General features: G+C 44.5%; 1 protein-coding gene across 1 annotated transcript in view; it reads left to right on the top strand.

Annotated features, from left to right (window-relative positions):
* The window catches only part of OBSCN (obscurin, cytoskeletal calmodulin and titin-interacting RhoGEF), a 291,841-nt gene that overhangs the window by 255,568 nt on the left and 12,740 nt on the right, over positions 1 to 23,533 (top strand). Inside the window, exons 89-99 of the mRNA XM_078851342.1 lie at positions 543 to 569; positions 1,378 to 1,530; positions 2,585 to 2,630; positions 3,705 to 3,782; positions 5,372 to 6,683; positions 7,308 to 8,582; positions 10,092 to 10,130; positions 11,497 to 11,607; positions 16,647 to 16,814; positions 17,859 to 17,981; positions 20,520 to 20,690. Coding sequence (XP_078707468.1) covers positions 543 to 569; positions 1,378 to 1,530; positions 2,585 to 2,630; positions 3,705 to 3,782; positions 5,372 to 6,683; positions 7,308 to 8,582; positions 10,092 to 10,130; positions 11,497 to 11,607; positions 16,647 to 16,814; positions 17,859 to 17,981; positions 20,520 to 20,690 — 3,503 coding nt within the window. The remainder of the gene's footprint in view (positions 1 to 542; positions 570 to 1,377; positions 1,531 to 2,584; positions 2,631 to 3,704; positions 3,783 to 5,371; positions 6,684 to 7,307; positions 8,583 to 10,091; positions 10,131 to 11,496; positions 11,608 to 16,646; positions 16,815 to 17,858; positions 17,982 to 20,519; positions 20,691 to 23,533) is intronic.

Below are 23,533 nucleotides of genomic sequence, written 5' to 3'. Positions count from 1 at the left end.
ATGAGCAATTTAGAGGGTAAGGGGACTTGAGCCACAATGTTAAAAACTCTGATTTTTGTCTGTTTTTGATATAATTTATTGAACGCTAATGGCAAACTAGAAAACAAAATCTTTGTTTGAGAGACATCCAATGGGTAGTCCCGCAAAGCCAGGGACAGCCAGAATTGACATTCCTGATATGTTTACAGTAAAAAAATTTTTTTTTAAATTAATAAATAAAAACTAACAAAAATTTCTTCTTTATACATAATAAAAAAGAAAAATGCACACAAACCTGATTTTGTTTTAAATCCTTCCTAAGTCACCTTTAAATAAATTGTGCAAAAACTGTTTCCTGTGTTTTGTAAAGATAAAATCAGGACTAATGCAAAGGAACAGTGAGAATTCACCTTTAGAAAGCTAATCCTTATAGGGCAGGTAAAGCTGATCCTATTGTACAGTTATTTGGATTATTGTCATCTGAAATTGGGGAAGCTATACGGTGAGGTAGGGGGAGAAGCAAGAATATCTGTCTGATATAAGTATGTTTCTTTTCTTCCCAGGGCTGCTGGAGTCATCAGCTATTTAAGGTAAATAATCTGCTTTAAGGGCCCTATTTAGCTTTCATAGAATATCAGGGTTGGAAGGGACCTCAAGAGGTCATCTAGTCCAACCCACTGCTCAAAGCAGGACCAATCCCCAATTTTGGGCCCGGATCCCTAAATGGCCCCCTCGAGGATTGAACTCACAACCCTGGGTTTAGCAGGCCAGTGCTCAAACCACTGAGCTATCCCTCCCCCCCTTTCCTTAATCCTAACTCAGGCAAAACTTCCAATGACTTCAGTGGGAGCTTTGAGTGAGTAAAGAGTGAGGTGGTGGTGATTGTTATTTAATAATTTATTTAATGTGTGTGTTACCAACAATATTCTAAGCACTTTCAGTTCTAAAGATGATGTCCCTGTTCCAAAGAGCTGACAGCTTCTATGAATATTATAGTCAGTAACAGTCAGTTCATAGCTTTGAGTTAAGTGTTTCACAATGACCGATACAATCTTATGGATACATATTTTGGCCTTCCCTAATGTAAAGGCATGTGTCCACGTCTACATAGCTAAATTGCAAGGGCGGTTTTGAAAATCAAACCCTTAATTTTTCTGTTCTTCAGGTGCCTTAGCTGTAAAATGGAGATAAATAATTTTGCAAAGTGCTTCACAAACCTTGGCTGAAAGATGTTATAAAAGTGCAAATATTATTATTACTTGTGCTGTGCATCTCTCATTTTGAATCTGCCTCCCACTTTAAAACCTTTGTCATGCATTTATGTTTTTGGAGGGTTGAGTAGCAATAAAATACTAACAGATCATGTCTCCTTTTATTTTATAATGTTAATACAATAAGTTTAACCTGCAAGTCTCCATTTGCTGGGGAAAATGACAGAGCAACCCTTCTAAATATCCAGAACGGGACAGTTTCATGGACTATCCCTGACTTTGTTCACCTAAGTGAAGAAGCGAAGGATTTTATCAGACAGATCCTACAGCTCTCTCCTGAGTGAGTACATTTCTGTTGTTTTCCAAAAATATTGTACCAGATGTTTGTGGGATGAGCTGCCAATTCTCAGCTCATCAGACCTACATTCACTCTGAGAAGTACAAAATTTGGAAAAGTTGGTATGGTCAGTTAGTGTATCAGCCTTTCACCTCTGAATGCAGCTGAGTTCAAATCCATCTTTATATAGTCACCAGAAAACTCTACCTTGAAGAGTTTATAATCAAAAGATAAGAATGTGTATAGCGAATGAGCAAAGTGTCTTGATGTTATTACTCATAGACAGGTGGGTGTTCAGAAATTATTTGAAAGAGAAGTTGGTTACTATGGTGATGGGGCACTATAAGAACCTAATTAGAATATCATACCATGTTAATTTGGTTGTTCTAGAACACAGCTAAATAATAATAATATTCCAAGCATGGGAGAAGGCCAGAAACTGGGAGCTTCTTTTTCTGCTCTGAATGGCTGGTGCCTCCACTATTTAGGCTTATCCCAAATAGCTACCAGTGTGGAAGGCTAAGCCAAACCCACAGTTAAAGGTGCCTTCTGTGACTTCTAATGCAGCCTTCCTTATTAGAAACACTTCAGTCATTTCTGTTTTGGTCAAGACTGCACTGCAGAGACTCGAGTCAGGTGCAGTGTAGAGACATGAAGCTTGGTCTTCCCCTGTGGTATCATGAAGGAAGGCACTGCAGGCCCTGCAGAATGCTGTGGTAACTGCCATCGTCCCTGACTTGAGGGACCTGCAAGAAGTCTGAGCATTGGGAAATATACTATAGATTAAAAGAGAAAACGTGTTTTACCGTTTAGGAGAAAAAATTGGCTTAAAAAGGTTCATTCTGGTTGGCTTTACTGCCCCATAACAGAGCCTGCCTGGTAGAGGGCAATCTGTAGAACCTTGCTGGTATTGTTTAAAGTGACTTCCAGGCTCAGATGTCTTAAGGCCCTAGCTAGAGAGCAATCTGGGTGGCACTTGATCTTCAAGGAAGCTACATCCCTTTGGGTTTGTCATGCTGATGATCACAGCTGAAATGTGTATCTTTTCTATTATCAGAACCAGGCCTAGTGCTTTGGAATGTCTCTCACACAACTGGTTCTTGGTAAGTTTGTTTGGATTTTACCCAGTCTCTCTCCCAGTCAGCTAGCAACTGTGTTTCTCTTGTAGAAGCTATTTTGTACATATAGATGCTGGGGAACCATCCTGCAGAAATAAGCGGCATTTTGGTTTATGGTCATTCAGGTCTTTTCTTTTCAAAACATGTAAAGAACTCCCCTTAACATTAATAGGCAAAACACATTTGCACTGAGAGGAGATTATGCCCTTTTGCGGAAGGAGAAATTAAAATTCATATTTGGGTGCCTGGAACCCCTAATGAAGGAGAAAAGCTGAAAGGAATGAAGAATCGAATTATTGTGTGTATGTGTGTGCGTTTGTGTGTGTATGTGTGATGACTGGGACATGGGCGGCCTGACCTAGTGGTTGGAGCATGAGTTGAGGGTCAGGAGGCAGGCTGGGTTGTATACTGGGAGATCAGGATTAGGCAGCAGGAGCAGGTAGCATAACTGAAGCAGTCTAAGTAGGGGAAACCCAGTTGCACAGACAACTTCCTCTTCCTCTGCTTGGTTTAAATAGAAGCAGGGAATGAGTCGGGACCCCTAGAGTTCCACCAGTCAGATCCCAGCACTGGACTCCTCTGTCAGTGCTGAGTTCGTAGTTCCGGCAACCATTAATAGGTCACTGGGTGGCAGGTTGGCGCTTACTGATGCCTAAGCGCCCTGTGACCCTGGGTTTGGGACCTGCAGTCCTTGACACTGTGTCTGTATATATATGATGAGGGCCTGATTCTGGTCTCATTGGAAATTTGTTCAAGATGTCTTCTTATTGGTCCACAATGAGAGATAGAGCCAACACTAAATAAGGAGTTCAAGATTTGGCCCATTGCAGCTAAACAACTGGACCTTTCCTTGAATTAAAATATGCTGTGTCCCCTGGAGAGTGAAATCTGACCAGGATGATAGGAAGGGGTTTCCTACAATAGCAGGGGACTGGATTTGAAGATCCTGGAGGTCCCTTTTAGTCCTATGTACCTGTGTTTCTAAATCTTAAACGCCATTGAAAATGTCATTGAGATTTTGTGACCAACACTTTTTTCCCTCATTCTTCTTTTTTGCAGCATAATCTCCCGCTAGAAGAGGCTCATTTTATTAACACAAAACAGCTGAAGTTCATTGTGGCTCGAAGCAAGTGGCAGGTCAGCAGTCCTCAGTCTATTTTGCTCTTTTTTTAAAAAAGTCTCTTCTTTTCAAGACTGCAGCGCAAGTGCAGGGTGTGCAGCAGAGGTCTCCTCAGTGTGCCTCTGAGAAGGGAATACGGTCAAAGGGCAAAGGTTCAGTGGATGTGGCAAAAATAAGATATCCAGGCTGAAAAAATACAGGTCTTCCAGCTCTCACCAGTGTTTTGCCTTCTGTGGCATGATCCAGCCCAGGGCAATGAAAGAGGGAAGCCCCTTCTGGACATTGAGTAAAGACAGGTTTCAGAGTAACAGCCGTGTTAGTCTGTATTCGCAAAAAGAAAAGGAGGACTTGTGGCACCTTAGAGACTAACCAATTTATTTGAGCATGAGCTTTCGTGAGCTACAGCTCACTTCATCGGATGCATACCGTGGAAACTGCAGCAGACTTTATATACACACAGAGATCATGAAACAATACCTCCTCCCACCCCACTGTCCTGCTGGTAATAGCTTAGCCTGAGGTCACCAATGACTTCTGAATATTAGATGACTTGTTTCGTAATCTACAAAAAGACTTTGTGCTTCGATGCACAAAATGCTGAGAATACTAAAGACCAAGAGTGAAATCCCCATATAAACATCAATGGGAGTTTTGCCACTGATTTTGCTGGAGCCAGGATTTTACCTCAACAATTTGGATACCTGTATTTTAGTGTGTTCTTAAGATTGGTCTGAGGATGGGGTTGGGACTCAGGAACTTCTGATTGCTGATCTCCTCTCTGAGTCTGATTCATTCTGTCAGTAGGAACAAGTTCTTTGCCTCCCAGCCGCACGTGTTCCATTTGCACAAATTGAATAACACTGCCTATCTCAAGGGTATGTTGTGATAAACTCATTAGCTGATATGTGTAAAGTACCTTGTAGATGAACAGTACTATGTGAGTGCTTATTATTATTAGTGGAAACCTCTGATAATCTGTCTTTGAACTTTGGGCCAGGCCTAGTAGTTTTGAATACCCCCATATCCCTTTGTATTATATAACACATGTGGAATATGGGTATTTACATCTATTTAAATGTTTTATTCATTTTAAGGCCTGCAATCAGTAGCAACACAGAAGCAAAAAGGTTCCCAAAGAAACAATGAAGTACATAATAACATAAGGAAGCACGCCGGGGTCCAGCTTCTCTGCTGATGTATGTCAGTGGAGTGCTACTGATTGCAGTGGAATTATGCCATTTTACTTTACCTAAGGATCTGGCCTTGTATGTTTAATTAAGAAACTCAGTGAAACAATAGAAATAAGTGACCTGTGGCTAAATCCCCTGCACTGCTTTGAAAATGTCAATCAGCAGCCTGGTTCTCCACTCACACAGGTGTAAGTTAGCAATACCTCCACTGAAGTCAGTGAATGAGAGGAGAGTTCAGCCCAGAAATGAATCTGTCAAAACATATTGCACAGAAAGAAATAATGCCAATATGCTGTGCAGCTCTTATGTGTGTTAACAATTCTGAGGATATATAGCATAATTCTTGCCGTGTATGTTTACACCACTCTCATCACTAGGTTGCTTTTTGGTTATGTTGTATTTTTTTCTGTTTTCAGCGTTCGCTCATGTGCTATAAATCTATACTGGTAATGAGATCCATTCCAGAAATCCTACAGAGAACTCACAAAAACACGTCGCTAGGCATCTCCCGACACCTGGTTGCAGAAAGTAGTTCTTCCACTACTCCTGGCTCCTCTTCAGACGATGAGAACGCATCCTTCCCCAGGAGAGGGCACTTTGGCTCTACACCAGAACTGCACTTGCCTGTGTTTGATTCACCAAGGTATCAAGAACCTCCAAGTTATGCGGCAGAAGAGAAACGTTCCAAGGTCTTGGTGCCGCCAGTAAAACCCATGAGACGGAAATACGCTTTAGTGAAAAGTGAGCTGGATGATAAGCCACCTACAGAAAGCAAAGTACTAATGGCAGGTGCCTTTGCTCAGAAAGCAGAGGTGATCAGTTCAGAAATCAAAGATGAAAAAGAAGATCAGTCCCAAGAGAGTGATGCAGAACAGCCTTCATTGGTGAAGGCAGCCACTTTAGATACATCGGACTTGGCACCACCAAAAGGAAAAACAGACACGTTATTACCGGACAAAGACAAAATCGTAAAGACTGGAGCTGCAATGGAGAAACCACCCTTGTGTGTCCCCAGACAGAGTGTCATTAAAAGCACATTCTACAGCCAAGCGTCTGAGGCTCCTACACGTCTACCTGTCTCACCAGGCAGAGACTACAGAAGGTACCTTGACAGAACAAGAAGAGCCTTCAGGAAAGCAGGGTATTTAAAGGTACCCTTGAGTGGTCTACGGGAACCCCTTCTAGAACAGTTTGAATTGAAAGAAGAGGAGGAGGAAGAAGAAGAAGAAGAAGGAATGTCTGGTGATGAAGAATATGGAAAAAGCAGAGAAGGTGTGACAGGCCCTCTGACCAAATCGGCTTCCTTTGATACTGCGAGGAAACCCTCACGTCACACCCTTCAGGTGTCCAGCAGAAGCCGTTCCCTGGATGATTACAGACTAAGAGCCGTAAGTTTAGCCAAGGAGCAAGACATTCTGGAAGAAGACTGTGATCTAACGTCACAGGGGAGTTATCCTGGACTAGCTCAGCAGCATGACATATCTACTGACTCTGGCAAGGTTTGGCCTGAGGAGCATTTGATGGAGGAGGACTCAAGGGAAGCTAGGAAGGATTGTTCAGAAGAACAGCCAGTCCCTTCTGCACAGTGTGGTGATGAAGGATGCCCGGGTCTAGCTGTTCAACCACAGAAGGTCCCAGTGTCGGCCCACCAGGGTGAAAGTGAGGGGCATTTACATCAAAAGACAAAACCTTCCATTGACATGGATGTGGAGCCAGCTGTTCTGGAAGGTGAAAGCCTGATTCTAACTGCTCAGCAGCCAGACACAGCCCCAGTGTCAGCTCACACATGTGAAAGTGAAGAGCATTTAAAGCTGACACTGAAGCCGAGTGGTGCAGAGTTTACACTTCTGCAGGGTGAAAGCTCCGTTTTGATTGTTCCCGAATCCGAGAGAGCCCCAATATCAGGCCACGAGAGTGAGAGAAGAGAATGCGCACATCAGCAGCCAAAGCCTTCTGTTCACAGTGCTGCAGAGTCTCCTGATCTACAGGGTGAAAGCCCAGTTTTCCTAGAGACTGCCCAAATTCCAGCTTGTAAGGGTGAAAGCCCAAGTATTTTAACAGCTCCACAACCAGACACTGCTCCACTTTCAGTCTGCCAGGGTGAAACCCAGGGATGCTTACATCCGAAGCCTTCTGATTACTTGGGCACAGCCTCCACTGTTTTGGCAGGAAAACATCCAATGATTCTAACACCGCCACCAGAAAGTGCCCCAGTTTCAGACTGTGAGGGTGAAAGGCGGGAACATTCCTGTCAGGTGCCTTCTGTTCACATTAAGGTGGGGTCTGCTGTTCTACGGGGTGAAAGCCTTTTTATTCTCACAATTCCACAACGAGAAACTGCCCCGCTTCCAGTCTATGAGAGTGACAGCCAGGAACAGTCACCTCAGAAGCCTTCAGTTTGCAGCGAGGTGAAATCTGCAGACTCAGAGAGTGAAAGCCTAGCTATTCTAGAGACTTCCCCTGTTTCACTTGTCGAGGGTGAAAGCCAGGAACGCTCACATCAGAAGCCTTCTGTTTACAGCAAGGCAGAGTCTGCTGTCCTGGAGGACTTGGTTGAAGAGATGGTTTGTCTTTCTCAAGATATGAATGTTTTAGCAGAGTCCGTTTCTACTCAAGAGGGATGTGAAAAGCACTTCTCCCCTCCAAAAGAAATGTTCTACCAAGGTCCAGCTGGTCATACAGCCACCAGACATCCCACTCATTTTGTGCCATGGAGTAAAAGAGAAGAGGGCATTTACCAGGCTGATCTTACAGAATCAGCTGCACCAGTTCCTGCAGTGGAAGATAAGTTGAGTATGCCAGCTCTGTTGAGTGTAGTCACTGAGGAGGGAAAGGTGGCTTCTCATGAATGTAAACATCTAGGGGATTTAGCAATCAAAAGCACTCGTTCCAGCAAAGCAAGCATATCCCCGTCTGATCATTCAGGTTCTGGAAAAAGATCTAGTCATATCTCTGATAGCCAGGAACCTGACAAACACTCTGAAGTTTCCTTAGTGAAGATTAAAGACCTCTCAGAAGAGATGCCTAGCACTGGCAGCGGGACTTCAAAATTTGATATCTCTGAGGTAGAGCCTGCATATTTGAACCTATCAGATCTCTACGATATTGTATATTTTCCATTTGAATTTATGAACGTCAAGAAGCCCCCAACCAAACCAATCGGTAAAAGATTTATGCCCTTCGGCGAAAAGGTTAAATTACCTCCTGCGACTAAAGGACATTTGCATCAGTATAAAAGACTGTGCATTCAGGAGGACGTTAAATCCCCTTCAGATAACTCACAAGATGCCACGACGGGGGAAACCAGACAAAACCTTTTGGACATTTCCGAAGATGTCGGGCAACCCCTTCGAAGGCTGGGGAAAGGTTCCGAACCACCAACGGGAAAAGGAGCTGAGGGCCATGTGACAACTGAACCCCAGACAATGTGTGGTTTCCAAAAGGACTCAGATGGTAAGCAGAGAAGCTCCACACACAGCAAATCAGGACTCTTTAAACTCTATGGCAGATCGCACTCAATGGAGCAGTCAGTAGAGCAGACTCTGAAGAAGAAAGTAAAAGCTTCTGTTGCCCATATTTCAAGAATCCTGAAAGGAAAGCCAGCCCCTGAACCGGAGCAAAAGGAAGGTAAAAATCTCATTGAGGGTGTAAATGGGCCTAACAATATACATGGGCTCTGTTACCCCTTCTCTCTCCTCTTTCCCCTCCACACTTCTTATATTCATCAGTTTATACATTCGACTTGTGTGCAATAATCAAGTGCAGATGCAATTTAAAAGCTTTAAGCTAGGTTTAAGTATGAAATAACATCAGCCGCTCCACTTACCTAGAGGGGTAATCCTTCATATCCTGATCCCCGTGGCAAAACACCCAGGAACATCAATAGGAATAGGATCCGGCTGTACTGACTAGTGGAGTTCCCTCCATCCTCTGCGGCTAAGTGTTTTATTTCAGTATAATATTTGGTATTCTCTCTAGCCCTGAATGTAAAACATGGGGCACAGTTCTGACCTTCAGTGAAGTTGATGTCAATCTGGAGTGACTACACTGAAGTCAGTGGAATTACTCCAGATTTATACCTACATCAATGAGACCAGAATCTGGAGAATAGAATCTGTCTATACGCTCAATTTTCCCGCACCTAGGTTGTGCCATATAGTGTGTCTTTCTGCCACAGATCATCCGCCCTACTACAGCTTAATATCATCCTCGCCCCAGGGCCTTTTATTAAACTTGCCATGACTTTTGGTATTAACTGGCAATTCATTAATAAGAAACTCATGGCATTTTTACTGCTAAACTAATCACATGAACCACAGATAATAGTAATTATATGCTGCAATTAAAATGTCATTGATTTAGTAGACTGGCTTCTACTATTAAATTCTTTGAAATAGGCATTGAGAAGCAGGGAAGTGACATACCAGAAAGAGAGTCTCTAAATGGGGCTGCAGGGTATTAAAAGAGAAAATCAGGACTTCATTGATCCATTCATCCATCCATCCATTCCCTTAATTCTGAGAACATGAGCTCCCAGTTCAATGCTGTGGCCAAGAGAGCTAATGCCATCCTGGGATGCAGAGACAGGGAAATCTTGAGTAGGAGTAGAGCGGTTATTTTACCTCTCTTTGGCACTGGTGCGATTGGTGCTGGAACACTGTGTCCAGTTCTGGTACCCACAATTCAAGCAGCATGTTGATAAATTGGAGAGGGTTCAGAGAAGAGCCACAAGGATGGTTAAAGGATTAGCAAACTTTCTTTATAGTGATAGACTCAAGGAACTCAATCTATTTAGCTTAACAAAGAGGTTAAGGGCTGACTTGATGGGGAAAAAATATTTAATAAATGGGCTCTTCAGTCTAGCAAAGAGAGAGAGATAACATTATTCAATGGCTGGAAGCTGAAGCTAGACAAATTCAGAGTGGAAATAAGGTATACATTTTTTAAATTGGGAGTAATTAATCATTGGAACAATATACAAAGGGTCATGATGGATTCTCAATCATTATACTTTTTAAATCAAGATTGGATGTTTTCTAAAAGATCTGCTCTAGTAGTTTTTTGGCAGAAGTTCTTATGGCCTGTGTTATACAGGAGGTCAGATCAGATGATCACAATGGTCTGTTCTGGCCTTAGAATCAATGAAATTATCAAGCCTCAAAACAAGGGAGAAAGGTACCTTTATGGCATGAGTTAGCAGTTAGTTTTATTGTGAAATATCACAGAGGAATATAATTGTACCAGGCTAGTATTTGAGAAGCTGAGAGAGATGTAACTTGCAAGATTTGTAAGAATTGTGTAGAGGAAAACCTTGGTAATTTACACACACTAGCAGGAATTCCAGCAGTTCTCTTTGTTCCATCTTTGCAGCAACTCCATCACCTTGTGCGGTTTTCAGATGCTTAAAGTATAGCTCTTGACCTGAAATGCAAAATCATTTTTTTTGGTGGAAAAAATAACTGCCATGGTGTCCAGGGCTTTTTTAGATGAACACATTTCAAAGCAAAATGGCATCTACTGTTAAATGTCCTTTTGTAGAATATATGTCTACAAATGAAGGCCCAAATCCAGCTTTCCTTACTCAGGCAAGACTGCCATTGAAGCCAATGGAAGGTTTGTTTAGTTGTGGACTGCAGGACAAGGATACCATAAATGCCACAAAAGTTATGTTTCTAAAGAAGGACTTCAAAGGGGCCTGATTTGCCTTTTCATCTCTGAATTGTTTGGGAGCTTTTAAATTGCACAGTATTTTGGAAGTGGCAAGGGTGGTGGCCAGCTGCCACTCAGAAGGTTCCTCCAAGCTGGGTAGGGGTAAATCCAGGACTTAAATAAGCACAGTCGTAAGAGTTTCTAGTTCCTTCACTGGACTTTGTGAACATTCAGACCTTCAGTAGCCCTTCTTGGCTCTTTTAGCTTGTCCTCTAGTTTAGCCAGAAGGCTAACATTAATTATCTCCTGAGACATATGACGTTTGGCAAAGCTATAGGGAGGAAACTTTTCCATTGCTGCCTATGGTATAGCTGCTGACTGGCTAAAGAGAGGGCTTCTGTATCTGTCAGTCTGCCTATCTCTCTATCTATCATCAGCTAATTTCTAGAGCACTCATCACTGTCCTATCAAAGCACTAACGTACTTTCCAAGAACTGTTGAACTGATTACAAGTGCTACACTTACTAAAGAAAAAGTATGCTGCATATCACTACTATATCTGTGTTACCTTCTGAAGCTATTGGGTCTTCTCTAGGCAGCTTGCTTGTAATGTAATCTCCCTTCCAGGGTCTGGGCCGGCACACCGTGAAAAGACATTGAATGACGTGCAGGACTTTTTTTTTTTGAACTGTCACATTACTATGTGGTCACTGGGGCCTAAAAAGAGGAGGGATGGCATAATGCATACAAGAGCGTGAAAGAAGTTTGTTTTTTCCCATCGGCGCTCCTTGAAAGCTAGTCTGATTAAAGACGCTGTCTGTTATGTTGCTTGTGATTTACATATGTAATTGTCTTAATCTATCTGAAATGCTGCTTTCCCTCTTTCTTTCAGCACCTTCTTTTGTAGAAGAGCTCACGGATCAGGATGTTGCCCTGGGGCAGTCTGTGACTCTGTCCTGCCAAACGTCTGCCCATTTCCCTCTGCACATTGACTGGTTCAGAGGTGATGTAAACTCTCATTTGAGGACTTGGGACAATTTAATGATAGGATCTGGAGTTATAGCACAATAAAGATGATTGAGACTCTAAGTTCCAGGAGAAGGTTAAGGGGAGTGGATAAGAAGCGACTTTTAGGGTATGTCTACACTACGGAATAAGGTCGAATTTATAGAAGTTGGTTTTTTAGAAATCGGTTTTATATATTCAAGTGTGTGTGTCCCCACAGAAAATACTCTAAGTGCATTAAGTGCATTAACTCGATGGAGTGCTTCCACAGTACTGAGGCTAGAGTCGACTTCCGGAGCATTGCACTGTGGGTAGCTATCCCACAGTTCCCGCAGTCTCCGCTGCCCATTGGAATTCTGGGTTGAGATCCCAATGCCTGATGGGGCTAAAACATTGTCGTGGGTGGTTCTGGGTACATATCATCAGGCCCCCGTTCCCTCCCTCCCTCCCTCCATGAAAGCAAGGGCAGACAATAGTTTCGCGCCTTTTTTCCTGAGTTACCTGTGCAGACGCCATACCAGGGCAAGCATGGAGCCCGCTCAGGTAACCGTCACAGTATGTCTCCTGGGTGCTGGCAGACGCGGTACGGCATTGCTACACAGTAGCAGCAACCCATTGCCTTCTGGCAGCAGACGGTACAATACGACTGGTAGCCGTCATCGTCATGTCCGAGGTGCTCCTGGCCACATCAGCTGGGAGCGCCTGGGCAGACATGGGCACAGGGACTAAATTTGGAGTGACTTGACCAGGTCATTCTCTTTAGTCCTGCAGTCAGTCCTATTGAACTGTCTTATGGTGAGCAGGCAGGCAATATGGATTGCTAGCAGTCGTACTGTACCATCTTCTGCCGGGCAGGCAAGAGATGACGATAGCTAGCAGTCGTATTGTATCATCTTCTGCCGGGCAGGCAAGAGATGAGGATCGCTAGCAGTCGTACTGTACCATCTTCTGCCGAGCAGCCATGAGATGTGGATGGCATGCAGTCCTTCTGCACCGTCTGCTGCCAGCCAAAGATGTAAAAGATAGATGGAGTGGATCAAAACAAGAAATAGACCAGATTTGTTTTGTACTCCCCTCCCCCGTCTAGGGGACTCATTCCTCTAGGTCACACTGCAGTCACTTACAGAGAAGGTGCAGCGTGGTAAATCTAGCCATGTATCAATCAGAGGCCAGGCTAACCTCCTTGTTCCAATAAGAACAATAACTTAGGTGCACCATTTCTTATTGGAACCCTCCATGAAGTCCTGCCTGAAATACTCCTTGATGTAAAGCCACCCCCTTTGTTGATTTTAGCTCCCTGAAGCCAACCCTGTAAGCCGTGTCGTCAGTCGCCCCTCCCTCCGTCAGAGCAACGGCAGACAATCGTTCCGCGCCTTTTTTCTGTGCGGACGCCATACCAAGGCAAGCATGGAGGCCGCTCAGCTCACTTTGGCAATTAGGAGCACATTAAACACCACACGCATTATCCAGCAGTATATGCAGCACCAGAACCTGGCAAAGCGAAACCGGGCGAGGAGGCGACGTCAGCGCGGTCACGTGAGTGATCAGGACATGGACACAGATTTCTCTGAAAGCATGGGCCCTGCCAATGCATGCATCATGGTGCTAATGGGGCAGTTCATGCTGTGGAACGCCGATTCTGGGCTCGGGAAACAAGCACAGACTGGTGGGACTGCATAGTGTTGCAGGTCTGGGACGATTCCCAGTGGCTGCGAAACTTTCGCATGCGTAAGGGCACTTTCATGGAACTTTGTGACTTGCTTTCCCCCTGCCCTGAAGCGCATGAATACCAAGATGAGAGCAGCCCTCACAGTCGAGAAGCGAGTGGCGATAGCCGTGTGGAAGCTTGCAACGCCAGACAGCTACCGGTCAGTTGGGAATCAATTTGGAGTGGGCAAATCTACTGTTGGGGCTGCTGTGATGCAAGTAGCCCACACAATAAAAGATCTGCTGATATCAAGGGTAGTGACCCTGGGAAATGTGCAGGTCATAGTGGATGGCTTTGCTGCAATGGGATTCCCTAACTGGGGTGGGGCCATAGATGGAACCCATATCCCTATCTTGGCACCGGAGCACCAAGCCGCCGAGTACATAAACCGCAAGGGGTACTTTTCAATAGTGCTGCAAGCTCTGGTGGATCACAAGGGACGTTTCACCAACATCAACGTGGGATGGCCAGGAAAGGTACATGACGCTCGCATCTTCAGGAACTCTGGTCTGTTTCAAAAGCTGCAGGAAGGGACTTTATTCCCAGACCAGAAAATAACTGTTGGGGATGTTGAAATGCCTATATGTATCCTTGGGGACCCAGCCTACCCCTTAATGCCATGGCTCATGAAGCCGTACACAGGCAGCCTGGACAGTAGTCAGGAGCTGTTCAACTACAGGCTGAGCAAGTGCAGAATGGTGGTAGAATGTGCATTTGGACGTTTAAAGGCACGCTGGCGCAGTTTACTGACTCGCTTAGACCTCAGCGAAACCAATATTCCCACTGTTATTACTGCTTGCTGTGTGCTCCACAATATCTGTGAGAGTAAGGGGGAGACGTTATGGCGGGATGGGAGGTTGAGGCAAATCGCCTGGCTGCTGGTTACGCGCAGCCAGACACCAGGGCGGTTAGAAGAGCACAGGAGGGCGCCGTACGCATCAGAGAAGCTTTGAAAACCAGTTTCATGACTGGCCAGGCTACGGTGTGAAAGTTCTGTTTGTTTCTCCTTAATGAAATCCCCCGCTCCTTGGTTCACTCTACTTCCCTGTAAGCTAACCACCCTCCTCTCCTCCCTTCGATCACGGCTTGCAGAGGCAATAAAGTCATTGTTGCTTCACATTCATGCATTCTTTATTCATTCATCACACAAATAGGGGGATGACTACCAAGGTAGCCCAGGAGGGGTGGTGGAGGAGGGAAGGAAAATGCCACACAGCACTTTAAAAGTTTACAACTTTAAAATTTATTGAATGCCAGCCTTCTTTTTTTGGGGCAATCCTCTGTGGCAGAGTGGCTGGTTGGCCAGTGGCCCCCCCACCGCGTTCTTGGGCGTCTGGGTGTGGAGGCTATGGAACTTGGGGAGGAGGGTGGTTGGTTACACAGGGGCTGTAGTGGCAGTCTGTGCTCCAGCTGCCTTTGCTGCAGCTCAACCATACACTGGAGCATACTGGTTTGGTCCTCCAGCAGCCTCAGCATTGAATCATGCCTCCTCTCATCACGCTGCCGCCACATTTGAGCTTCAGCCTTGTCTTCAGCCCGCCACTTACTCTCTTCAGCCTGCCACCTCTCCTCCCGGTCATTTTGTGCTTTCCTGCACTCTGACATTATTTGCCTCCATGCATTCGTCTGTGCTCTGTCAGTGTGGGAGGACAGCATGAGCTCGGAGAACATTTCATCTCGAGTGCGTTTTTTTTTCTTTCTGATCTTCACTAGCCTCTGGGAAGGAGAAGATCCTGTGATCATTGAAACACATGCAGCTGGTGGAGAAAAAAAAGGGACAGCGGTATTTAAAAAGACACATTTTATAAAACAGTGGCTACACTCTTTCAGGGTAAACCTTGCTGTTAACATGACATACACAGCATATGTGCTTTCGTTACAAGGTCGCATTTTGCCTCCCCCCACCGCATGGCTACCCCCTCAACCCTCCCCCGTCCCTGTGGCTAACAGGGGGGAACATTTCTGTTTAGCCACAGGCAAACAGCCCAGCAGGAATGGGCTCCTCTGAGTGTCCCCTGAAGAAAAGCACTCTATTTCAACCAGGTGACCATGAATTATATCTCACTCTCCTGAGGATAACACAGAGAGATAAAGAACGGATGTTGTTTGAACGCCAGCAAACATACACTGCAATGCTTTGTTGTACAATGATTCCCGAGTATGTGTTACTGGCCTGGAGTGGTAAAGTGTTCTACCATGAAGGACGCAATAAGGCTGCCCTCCCCAGAAACCTTTTGCAAAGGCTTTGGGAATATATCCAGGAGAGCCGCGAATGCCAGGGCAAAGTAATCCTTTCACATGCTTGCTTTTAAACCATGTATAGTATTTTAAAAGGTACACTCACCAGAGGTCCCTTCTCCACCTGCTGGGTCCAGGAGGCAGCCTTGGGTGGGTTCGGGGGGTACTGGCTCCAGGTCCAGGGTGAGAAACAGTTCCTGGCTGTTGGGAAAACCGGTTTCTCCGCTTGCTTGCTGTGAGCTATCTACAACCTCATCATCATCATCATCTTCTTCATCCCCAAAACCTGCTTCCGTATTGCCTCCATCTCCATTGAAGGAGTCAAACAACACGGCTGGGGTAGTAGTGGCTGAACCCCCTAAAATGGCATGCAGCTCATCATAGAAGTGGCATGTTTGGGGCTCTGACCTGGAGCGGCCGTTCGCCTCTCTGGTTTTCTGGTAGGCTTGCCTCAGCTCCTTCAGTTTCACGCGGCACTGCTTCAGGTCCCTGTTATGGCCTCTGTCCTTCATGCCCTGGGAGATTTTGACAAAGGTTTTGGCATTTCGAAAACTGGATCGGAGTTCTGATAGCACGGATTCCTCTCCCCATACAGCGATCAGATCCCGTACCTCCCGTTCGGTCCATGCTGGAGCTCTTTTGCAATTCTGGGACTCCATCATGGTCACCTCTGCTGATGAGCTCTGCATGGTCACCTGCAGCTTGCCACGCTGGCCAAACAGGAAATGAGATTCAAAAGTTCGCGGTTCTTTTCCTGTCTACCTGGCCAGTGCATCTGAGTTGAGAGTGCTGTCCAGAGCGGTCACAATGGAGCACTCTGGGATAGCTCCCGGAGGCCAATACCGTTGAATTGTGTCCACAGTACCCCAAATTCAAGCCGGCAAGGCCGATTTAAGCGCTAATCCACTTGTCAGGGGTGGAGAAAAGAAATTGATTTTAAGAGCCCTTTAAGTCGAAATAAAGGGCTTCATCGTGTGGACTGTGCAGGTTTACATCGATTTAATGCTGCTAAATTCGACCTAAAGTCCTAGTGTAGACCAGGGCTTAGCCATCTCAGTAGAATTTAAGGACTTATTCCTTCTGCCTTACAGATGGGGTGCCCATTCGCAGCAGCAGTAGGATACTGATCTCAGCCACACTCAAAAACTTTCAGCTTTTAACCATATTGGTGGTTATGGATGAGGATTTTGGTATTTACACATGTGCGGCCAGCAACTCCCTGGGTACAGCATCCACCTCCTGTGTAATAAGGAAGGCAGGTAAGAACTGGAAGTAATTCAAGGAAGTAGATGCCTGGTTTGTACAGCTCTCACTCGAGGATTATATCCAGAATTAGCAGACATGTTGCATAATAGATTTTCTTCCACTGAGGGATACTTCATTTTCTGGGAACTCACAGAGAAAGTTCCAGATGGGAAGGCAGCAAAGGCGACGTATCCGTCTCCATTTGCACTTTAGCCTCAACACCCCAATAGTACAGATGCTTCAAGGTGCCTTGGTGAAAGCTGACGCATTGACCGTAGTGTAGAAACCTTAATTTAGATGGTTGGAACTGGAAGACCTTGGAACATAGAGGCTGGAAATACAAATACCATTTTTTTTTAGCAAGTAAGATCATTATAAAAACTAAAGCAAGTGACATTCAGAAGTAAGGATAGGCGGATCTGATAGAATGTGATGGTTAGTAAACTGATGTTCACAAAACTAGTTCAAATTGCATACCTTTTCAAACTCCTGGGTTTTTCAAAGATTATTCTGTTTTAGAAAACAACCAAAATATGTTTTTACCTACGAAGAATTCACCTATCTCCCAGAACTAGGTTGGTGCAAATGCATAGCTTGTATTCATTGTATATACTGAGTCAGATTCTTCCATGATGTAAGTCTGTTGAAGTTAATGGAGTTTACACCAAGCATGCATCTGACAGATTGTGTTTATATTTTCCATGGAATTTTTCTCTCCTCCCTATCTCTGCTCCTTATATAGAGGAGTTTATATATGTGTTTGTTTCCGCCATGCTTGCTGCAGTTTGCCTTGAGTTCTTTCTCTCTGCTCCTTTTTTCAGAGTCTCTCCTAAGTGGAATGGAAAGTCAATAACACTCTAGTTTGAATCCAACTTTCAAGTTTTTGATAGGTTTGAAATCAGGCAAACAGAGTTTACCATTCCAAAAGGGATCAGCTGTTTGGAATGGAAGAAAATCTACAACTGTAAAATTACTCATCTGTTAGAGGAAGAGGGGTCTAGGCCTTCATGTCTGTCTATTGTCTATGACATCCTTAATTTTCCGTGCCTCCCTCACAGAAGTTCTGGCTAGTCCCCCCGCCCCTGATATTGTGGAGGTATATGAGGATGGAGTGCAAGTGGTCTGGAAACCTGTGGAATCTAACACCGTGGTTACGTATACTGTACAGTGCAAGAGCGAAGGTAAAGCAGAACTAGATAGTCTCCACTTCTCATTATTGTTATCATGATTGTCCAGTCGTAGTAGTATCATAGTGCCAAGGAGCCCCAGTCATGGATCAAGGCCTCATTGTACTAGGTGCTGTACAAACAGAATAAAAAGACAGTCCATGTGCCAAAGAACGTAGTTTCCCATCAGTATCCTGTACAAGATCTGTGCAATGACAGTCTCCTTGATTCAGAGATAATTATACCTTTAGTCATATATTATTTGGGTTGCCTGACTCATTCAGAGATTGATGCAAGGCCCACTGAAGTCACTGGGAATCTTTCCATTTACTTCAGCTGGCCTTGGATCAGAGCCTTTAGCGCCTGACCTCTCTGAGTTCCTTTTATTATTACTAATAATATTAAATATTTACCTTGCAGTAGCACCTACAGGTCACCCACATTGGGCCTAGAGCTGTGCAACTAACGGATGTTTGGTTACATGGCAATTCTAAAAAATCAGGGGGAAAAGATCATTTTGGGTCAACCCAAAGCAAAAAATTTTGAAATTTTGGGAGAATTGTAGAGTAAACTAAATTTAATTTAATTTCAGGTCAAACACTGTTTTGGCATTAATTAAATGGAAAGGTTTTATTTTGACCATTTTAAAACATTTTTTTAATTAAAAATGCTTAAAAATGGCCAAAATAAAATTTTGAAAGGCAAAATTGTTTTGAACAAAAGTCAGCGGATTTGATTTTGAAATGTTGAAATAAAATGTTTTGAGCTTTTCTGATTTTTTTAGCTTCTTTTCAGTTGAAACAGTTCAGTAAAATCAACATCAATTCATGAAACATTTAGATGTCACCATTCAGCACTTTTTGTCAGGAAAAAAGTTTTGTCCGAAAAATTTCACCCAAATGTAGTTGGGCCCAGTTGTCCTATGTGCCTTCCTCTAGATCTGTGTATATCAGAGGTTTTCAGACTGGGGGGCATGGAAGGTATTCTGCTGGGAGGGGTGGGCATGAGAAACTTTCGGGGAAAAGAACATACTGCACACATTTTGCCCACAGCAATGAATAACTAGCAACGCTGATTCGGCCAGAATCATATCAGGTCCTCGGATGATGCTGTGTATTGGACTCCAGATGGTGCTGTGCATTCTGGCGGATTTCTGTTAAGCTGGCACAGCATTACACAAAGTCATTGCCACTGTTTGCTACCACGCGGGGTGCCCATTTAATTGAAGGTAGAAGGGGATCTCTGGAGAGCTGTTTCAAGCATCCAACCCAGGATGGAAATTGCTGTGCTCCAAAAAATAGGCAAACCCATCACACTGGTAACAAGAATGTGATGCCAGTAAGCAGTATCTCACTTAAAATTTACATTGCTATGTACTTAAATGGCTCTGTTTGAATCAATGCCTTACTGTTTTTAATGTTTAGTGAGAGTTGCATGTTGATTTTTTTTATCAGTATATGTACTTGTGTCACGGGGTGTGTGTGTAAACTACTACACAAAGAAGCAGGGTGCAATCATATAGGTTTGAGAACCACTGAATACATATGTAGTTCATTCTGGATAGTCATGAGTTAGGTAAGGAGTTGTTCCTCTATGAGGGTTTATACCTGAATAAATCTGTTCCTGTTGTTCCCTAACCCTGGGCCTGTGGTGTATCCATTTCCCTGCTGACACAACAATACTATATAACACAATGTGTAACTGCAGTATGCAAACCGGAATGTATAAAAAGTAGAGTTATGTGAAATGTTCTCAACAAAACTCAGAATCACATGAGACTCATCTGGATCGGGATTCCATTACAAATCTAAAACCCTTACTAGAGTCCTTGAAAGGTCATTTGAGCTTAGAATCATAGAATATCAGGGTTGGAAGGGACCTCAGGAGGTCATCTAGTCCAACCCCCTGCTCAAAGCAGGACCAATCCCCAACTAAATCATCCCAGCCAGGGCTTTGTCAAGCCTGACCTTAAAAACCTCTAAGGAAGGAGATTACCTCCCTAGGTAACGCATTCCAGTGTTTCACCACCCTCCTAGTGAAAAAGTTTTTCCTAATATCCAACCTAACAAACCTTGAGTGATCTAGGGCCCAGGTTTAAATTATTCTGGGGATTTATTTATGGTTCTTAATTATAGTTGTGCGATGTTTTCGGTTTTCCTTGCTTTCATCATGAAGCTAAGTAAAGTACAGCGTTTTTTTGAGCAGGGTTTTGCTTTGAGTTTGGGGTTCATGTTTGAACCTCAAATCTCAAAGTGGAGCTCAGGGAGGATAGGTATGAAATTACATGAACTGAAACTACAAACGCATTCACAGCCACCCCCTGCAATGAGCATTGCATGGCTCTAATATAAAATATCTGGCTTCAGAAGTGAAAATATGAGATCACTTCAAACATGACAAGGCAACGTGAGGTTATAATTTCAGCCCCAGCTGGTTCGTTTAAATATGCCACCAATTTTCTGCACTCCCAGAATAGCAGTAATTGGTGGCACAAAAGACACCCGATAATCCCTAGAACAAGTGCTAACCTGTGTCTCTCTTTGCTTGGCCAAGATGGTGAATGGAAGACCCTTGTTACTGACATGGCTGATTGCTGCTACTATGCCAGTAATCTCTCCAGGGGCTTGGTTTATGCCTTCCGGACAGCCTGCATCAGTAAAGCTGGAATGGGACCTTACAGCAGCCCGTCGGCCAAAGTAAAGATTGGTGAAAAAGACCAAACAGGTAAGCTATTGGGTGGTGGTAGAACATCTACACTATCGTACCTTCTTTGTGTGTACACTCAGGGGAAATGAAGCATAAACCTGGAGGAACTCCATTGCCTCCAGTGTGTTTTAGGGTTTTGAATCCTAGGTGCTGTTGTTCATAGATAGTCCCTCAGCTGACAGCAGGATGAGTTGTGAGAACTCCTAGCCTTGGCATCTTGGGATTGAAACTGTAGATTACTTGTACAGGAAAGACCACTTAATGCTCATTTAAGTGAGATCACTTAATGCTCCAGCATGCTCATTTAATTCTGGCGATCCCCAGGGAACAGAATCAGAGTAATGTGTTTCAGTTGAGTGAAGCGTAGGCTTAATAGTACACCTATGGAAGTGGTGAAAAGTCCATTGAAATGCCATGGCCCTGGTGCCGTCTACAAGACACAACTCAGTAGTTCATTGATGTGAATTGGTGTTTGCGTCTGTAAAATTCCCTTTGTTCATTTTGGGCTATTTCTCTGCTTAGCGAGTCAAACTTATCCCATAGTTTTTCTCTATAGTTTAATGGTTTGTTTGTATTGTTGCTTATTTTTAAAGAAATCCATTAAATGAGAAGGACTCTCCCAGCAGCTGAAGGCATCCCTCTGAGAACTGAGATAATGGCCTATCTGGCATTCTGTTTCATAGAATCATAGAATATCAGGGTTGGAAGGGACCTCAGAAGGTCATCTAGTCCAACCCCCTGCTCAAAGCAGGACCAATCCCCAATTAAATCATCCCAGCCAGGGCTTTGTCAAGCCTGACCTTAAAAACTTCTAAGGAAGGAGATTCTACCACCTCCCTAGGTAACGCATTCCAGTGTTTCACCACCCTCCTAGTGAAAAAGTTTTTCCTAATATCCAACCTAAACCTCCCCCACTGCAACTTGAGACCATTACTCCTTGTCCTGTCCTCTTCTACCACTGAGAATAGTCTAGAACCATCCTCTCTGGACCCACCTCTCAGGTAGTTGAAAGCAGCTATCAAATCCCCCCTCATTCTTCTCTTCTGCAGACTAAACAATCCCAGTTCCCTCAGCCTCTCCTCATAAGTCATGTGTTCCAGACCCCTAATCATTTTTGTTGCCCTTCGCTGGACTCTCTCCAATTTATCCACATCCTTCTTGTAGTGTGGGGCCCAAAACTGGACACAGTACTCCAGATGAGGCCTCACCAATGTCGAATAGAGGGGGACGATCACATCCCTTGATCTGCTCGCTATGCCCCTACTTATACATCCCAAAATGCCATTGACCTTCTTGGCAACAAGGGCACACTGCTGACTCATATCCAGCTTCTCGTCCACTGTCACCCCTAGGTCCTTTTCCGCAGAACTGCTGCCTAGCCGTTCGGTCCCTAGTCTGCAGCTGTGCATTGGGTTCTTCCGTCCTAAGTGCAGGACCCTGCACTTATCCTTATTGAACCTCATCAGATTTCTTTTGGCCCAATCCTCCAATTTGTCTAGGTCCCTCTGTATCCTATCCCTGCCCTCTAGCGTATCTACCACTCCTCCCAGTTTAGTATCATCCGCAAATTTGCTGAGCGTGCAATCCACACCATCCTGCAGATCATTTATGAAGATATTGAACAAAACCGGCCCCAGGACTGACCCCTGGGGCACTCCACTTGACACCGGCTGCCAACTAGACATGGAGCCATTGATCACTACCTGTTGAGCCCGACAATCTAGCCAACTTTCTACCCACCTTATAGTGCATTCATCCAGCCCATACTTCTTTAACTTGCTGACAAGAATACTGTGGGAGACCGTGTCAAAAGCTTTGCTAAAGTCAAGAAACAATACATCCACTGCTTTCCCTTCATCCACAGAACCACTTATCTCGTCATAGAAGGCGATTAGATTAGTCAGGCATGACCTTCCCTTGGTGAATCCATTTTGACTGTTCCTGATCACTTTCCTCTCATGTAAGTGCTTCAGGATTGATTCTTTGAGGACCTGCTCCATGATTTTTCCAGAGACTGAGGTGAGGCTGACTGGCCTGTAGTTCCCAGGATCCTCCTTCTTCCCTTTTTTAAAGATTGGCACTACATTAGCCTTTTTCCAGTCATCCGGGACTTCCGCCGTTCGCCATGAGTTTTCAAAGATAATGGCCAATGGCTCTGCAATCACAGCCGCCAATTCCTTTAGCACCCTCGGATGCAACTCGTCCGGCCCCATGGACTTGTGCACGTCCAGCTTTTCTAAATAGACCCTAACCACCTCTTTCTCCACAGAGGGCTGGCCATCTATTCCCCATGTTGTGATGCCCAGCGCAGCAGTCTGGGAGCTGACCTTGTTAGTGAAGACAGAGGCAAAAAAAGCATTGAGTACATTAGCTTTTTCCACATCCTCTGTCACTAGGTTGCCTCCCTCATTCATTAAGGGGCCCACACTTTCCTTGGCTTTCTTCTTGTTGCCAACATACCTGAAGAAACCCTTCTTGTTACTCTTGACATCTCTCGCTAACTGCAGCTCCAGGTGCGATTTGGCCCTCCTGATTTCATTCCTACATGCCCGAGCAATATTTTTATACTCTTCCCTGGTCATATGTCCAGCCTTCCACTTCTTATAAGCTTCTTTTTTATGTTTAAGATCCGCTAGGATTTCACCGTTAAGCCAAGCTGGTCGCCTGCCATATTTACTATTCTTTCGACACATCGGGATGGTTTGTCCCTGTAACCTCAACAGGGATTCCTTGAAATACAGCCAGCTCTCCTGGACTCCTTTCCCCTTCATGTTAGTCCCCCAGGGCATCCTACCCATCCGTTCCCTGAGGGAGTCGAAGTCTGCTTTCCTGAAGTCCAGGGTCCGTATCCTGCTGCTTAC

This window comes from Lepidochelys kempii, chromosome 2, assembly GCF_965140285.1.
Source record: "Lepidochelys kempii isolate rLepKem1 chromosome 2, rLepKem1.hap1, whole genome shotgun sequence".
NCBI lineage: Eukaryota > Metazoa > Chordata > Testudines > Cheloniidae > Lepidochelys > Lepidochelys kempii.
Note: the sequence above shows the minus strand (reverse complement) of the source record. Positions and strands in the feature narration are given on the sequence as shown.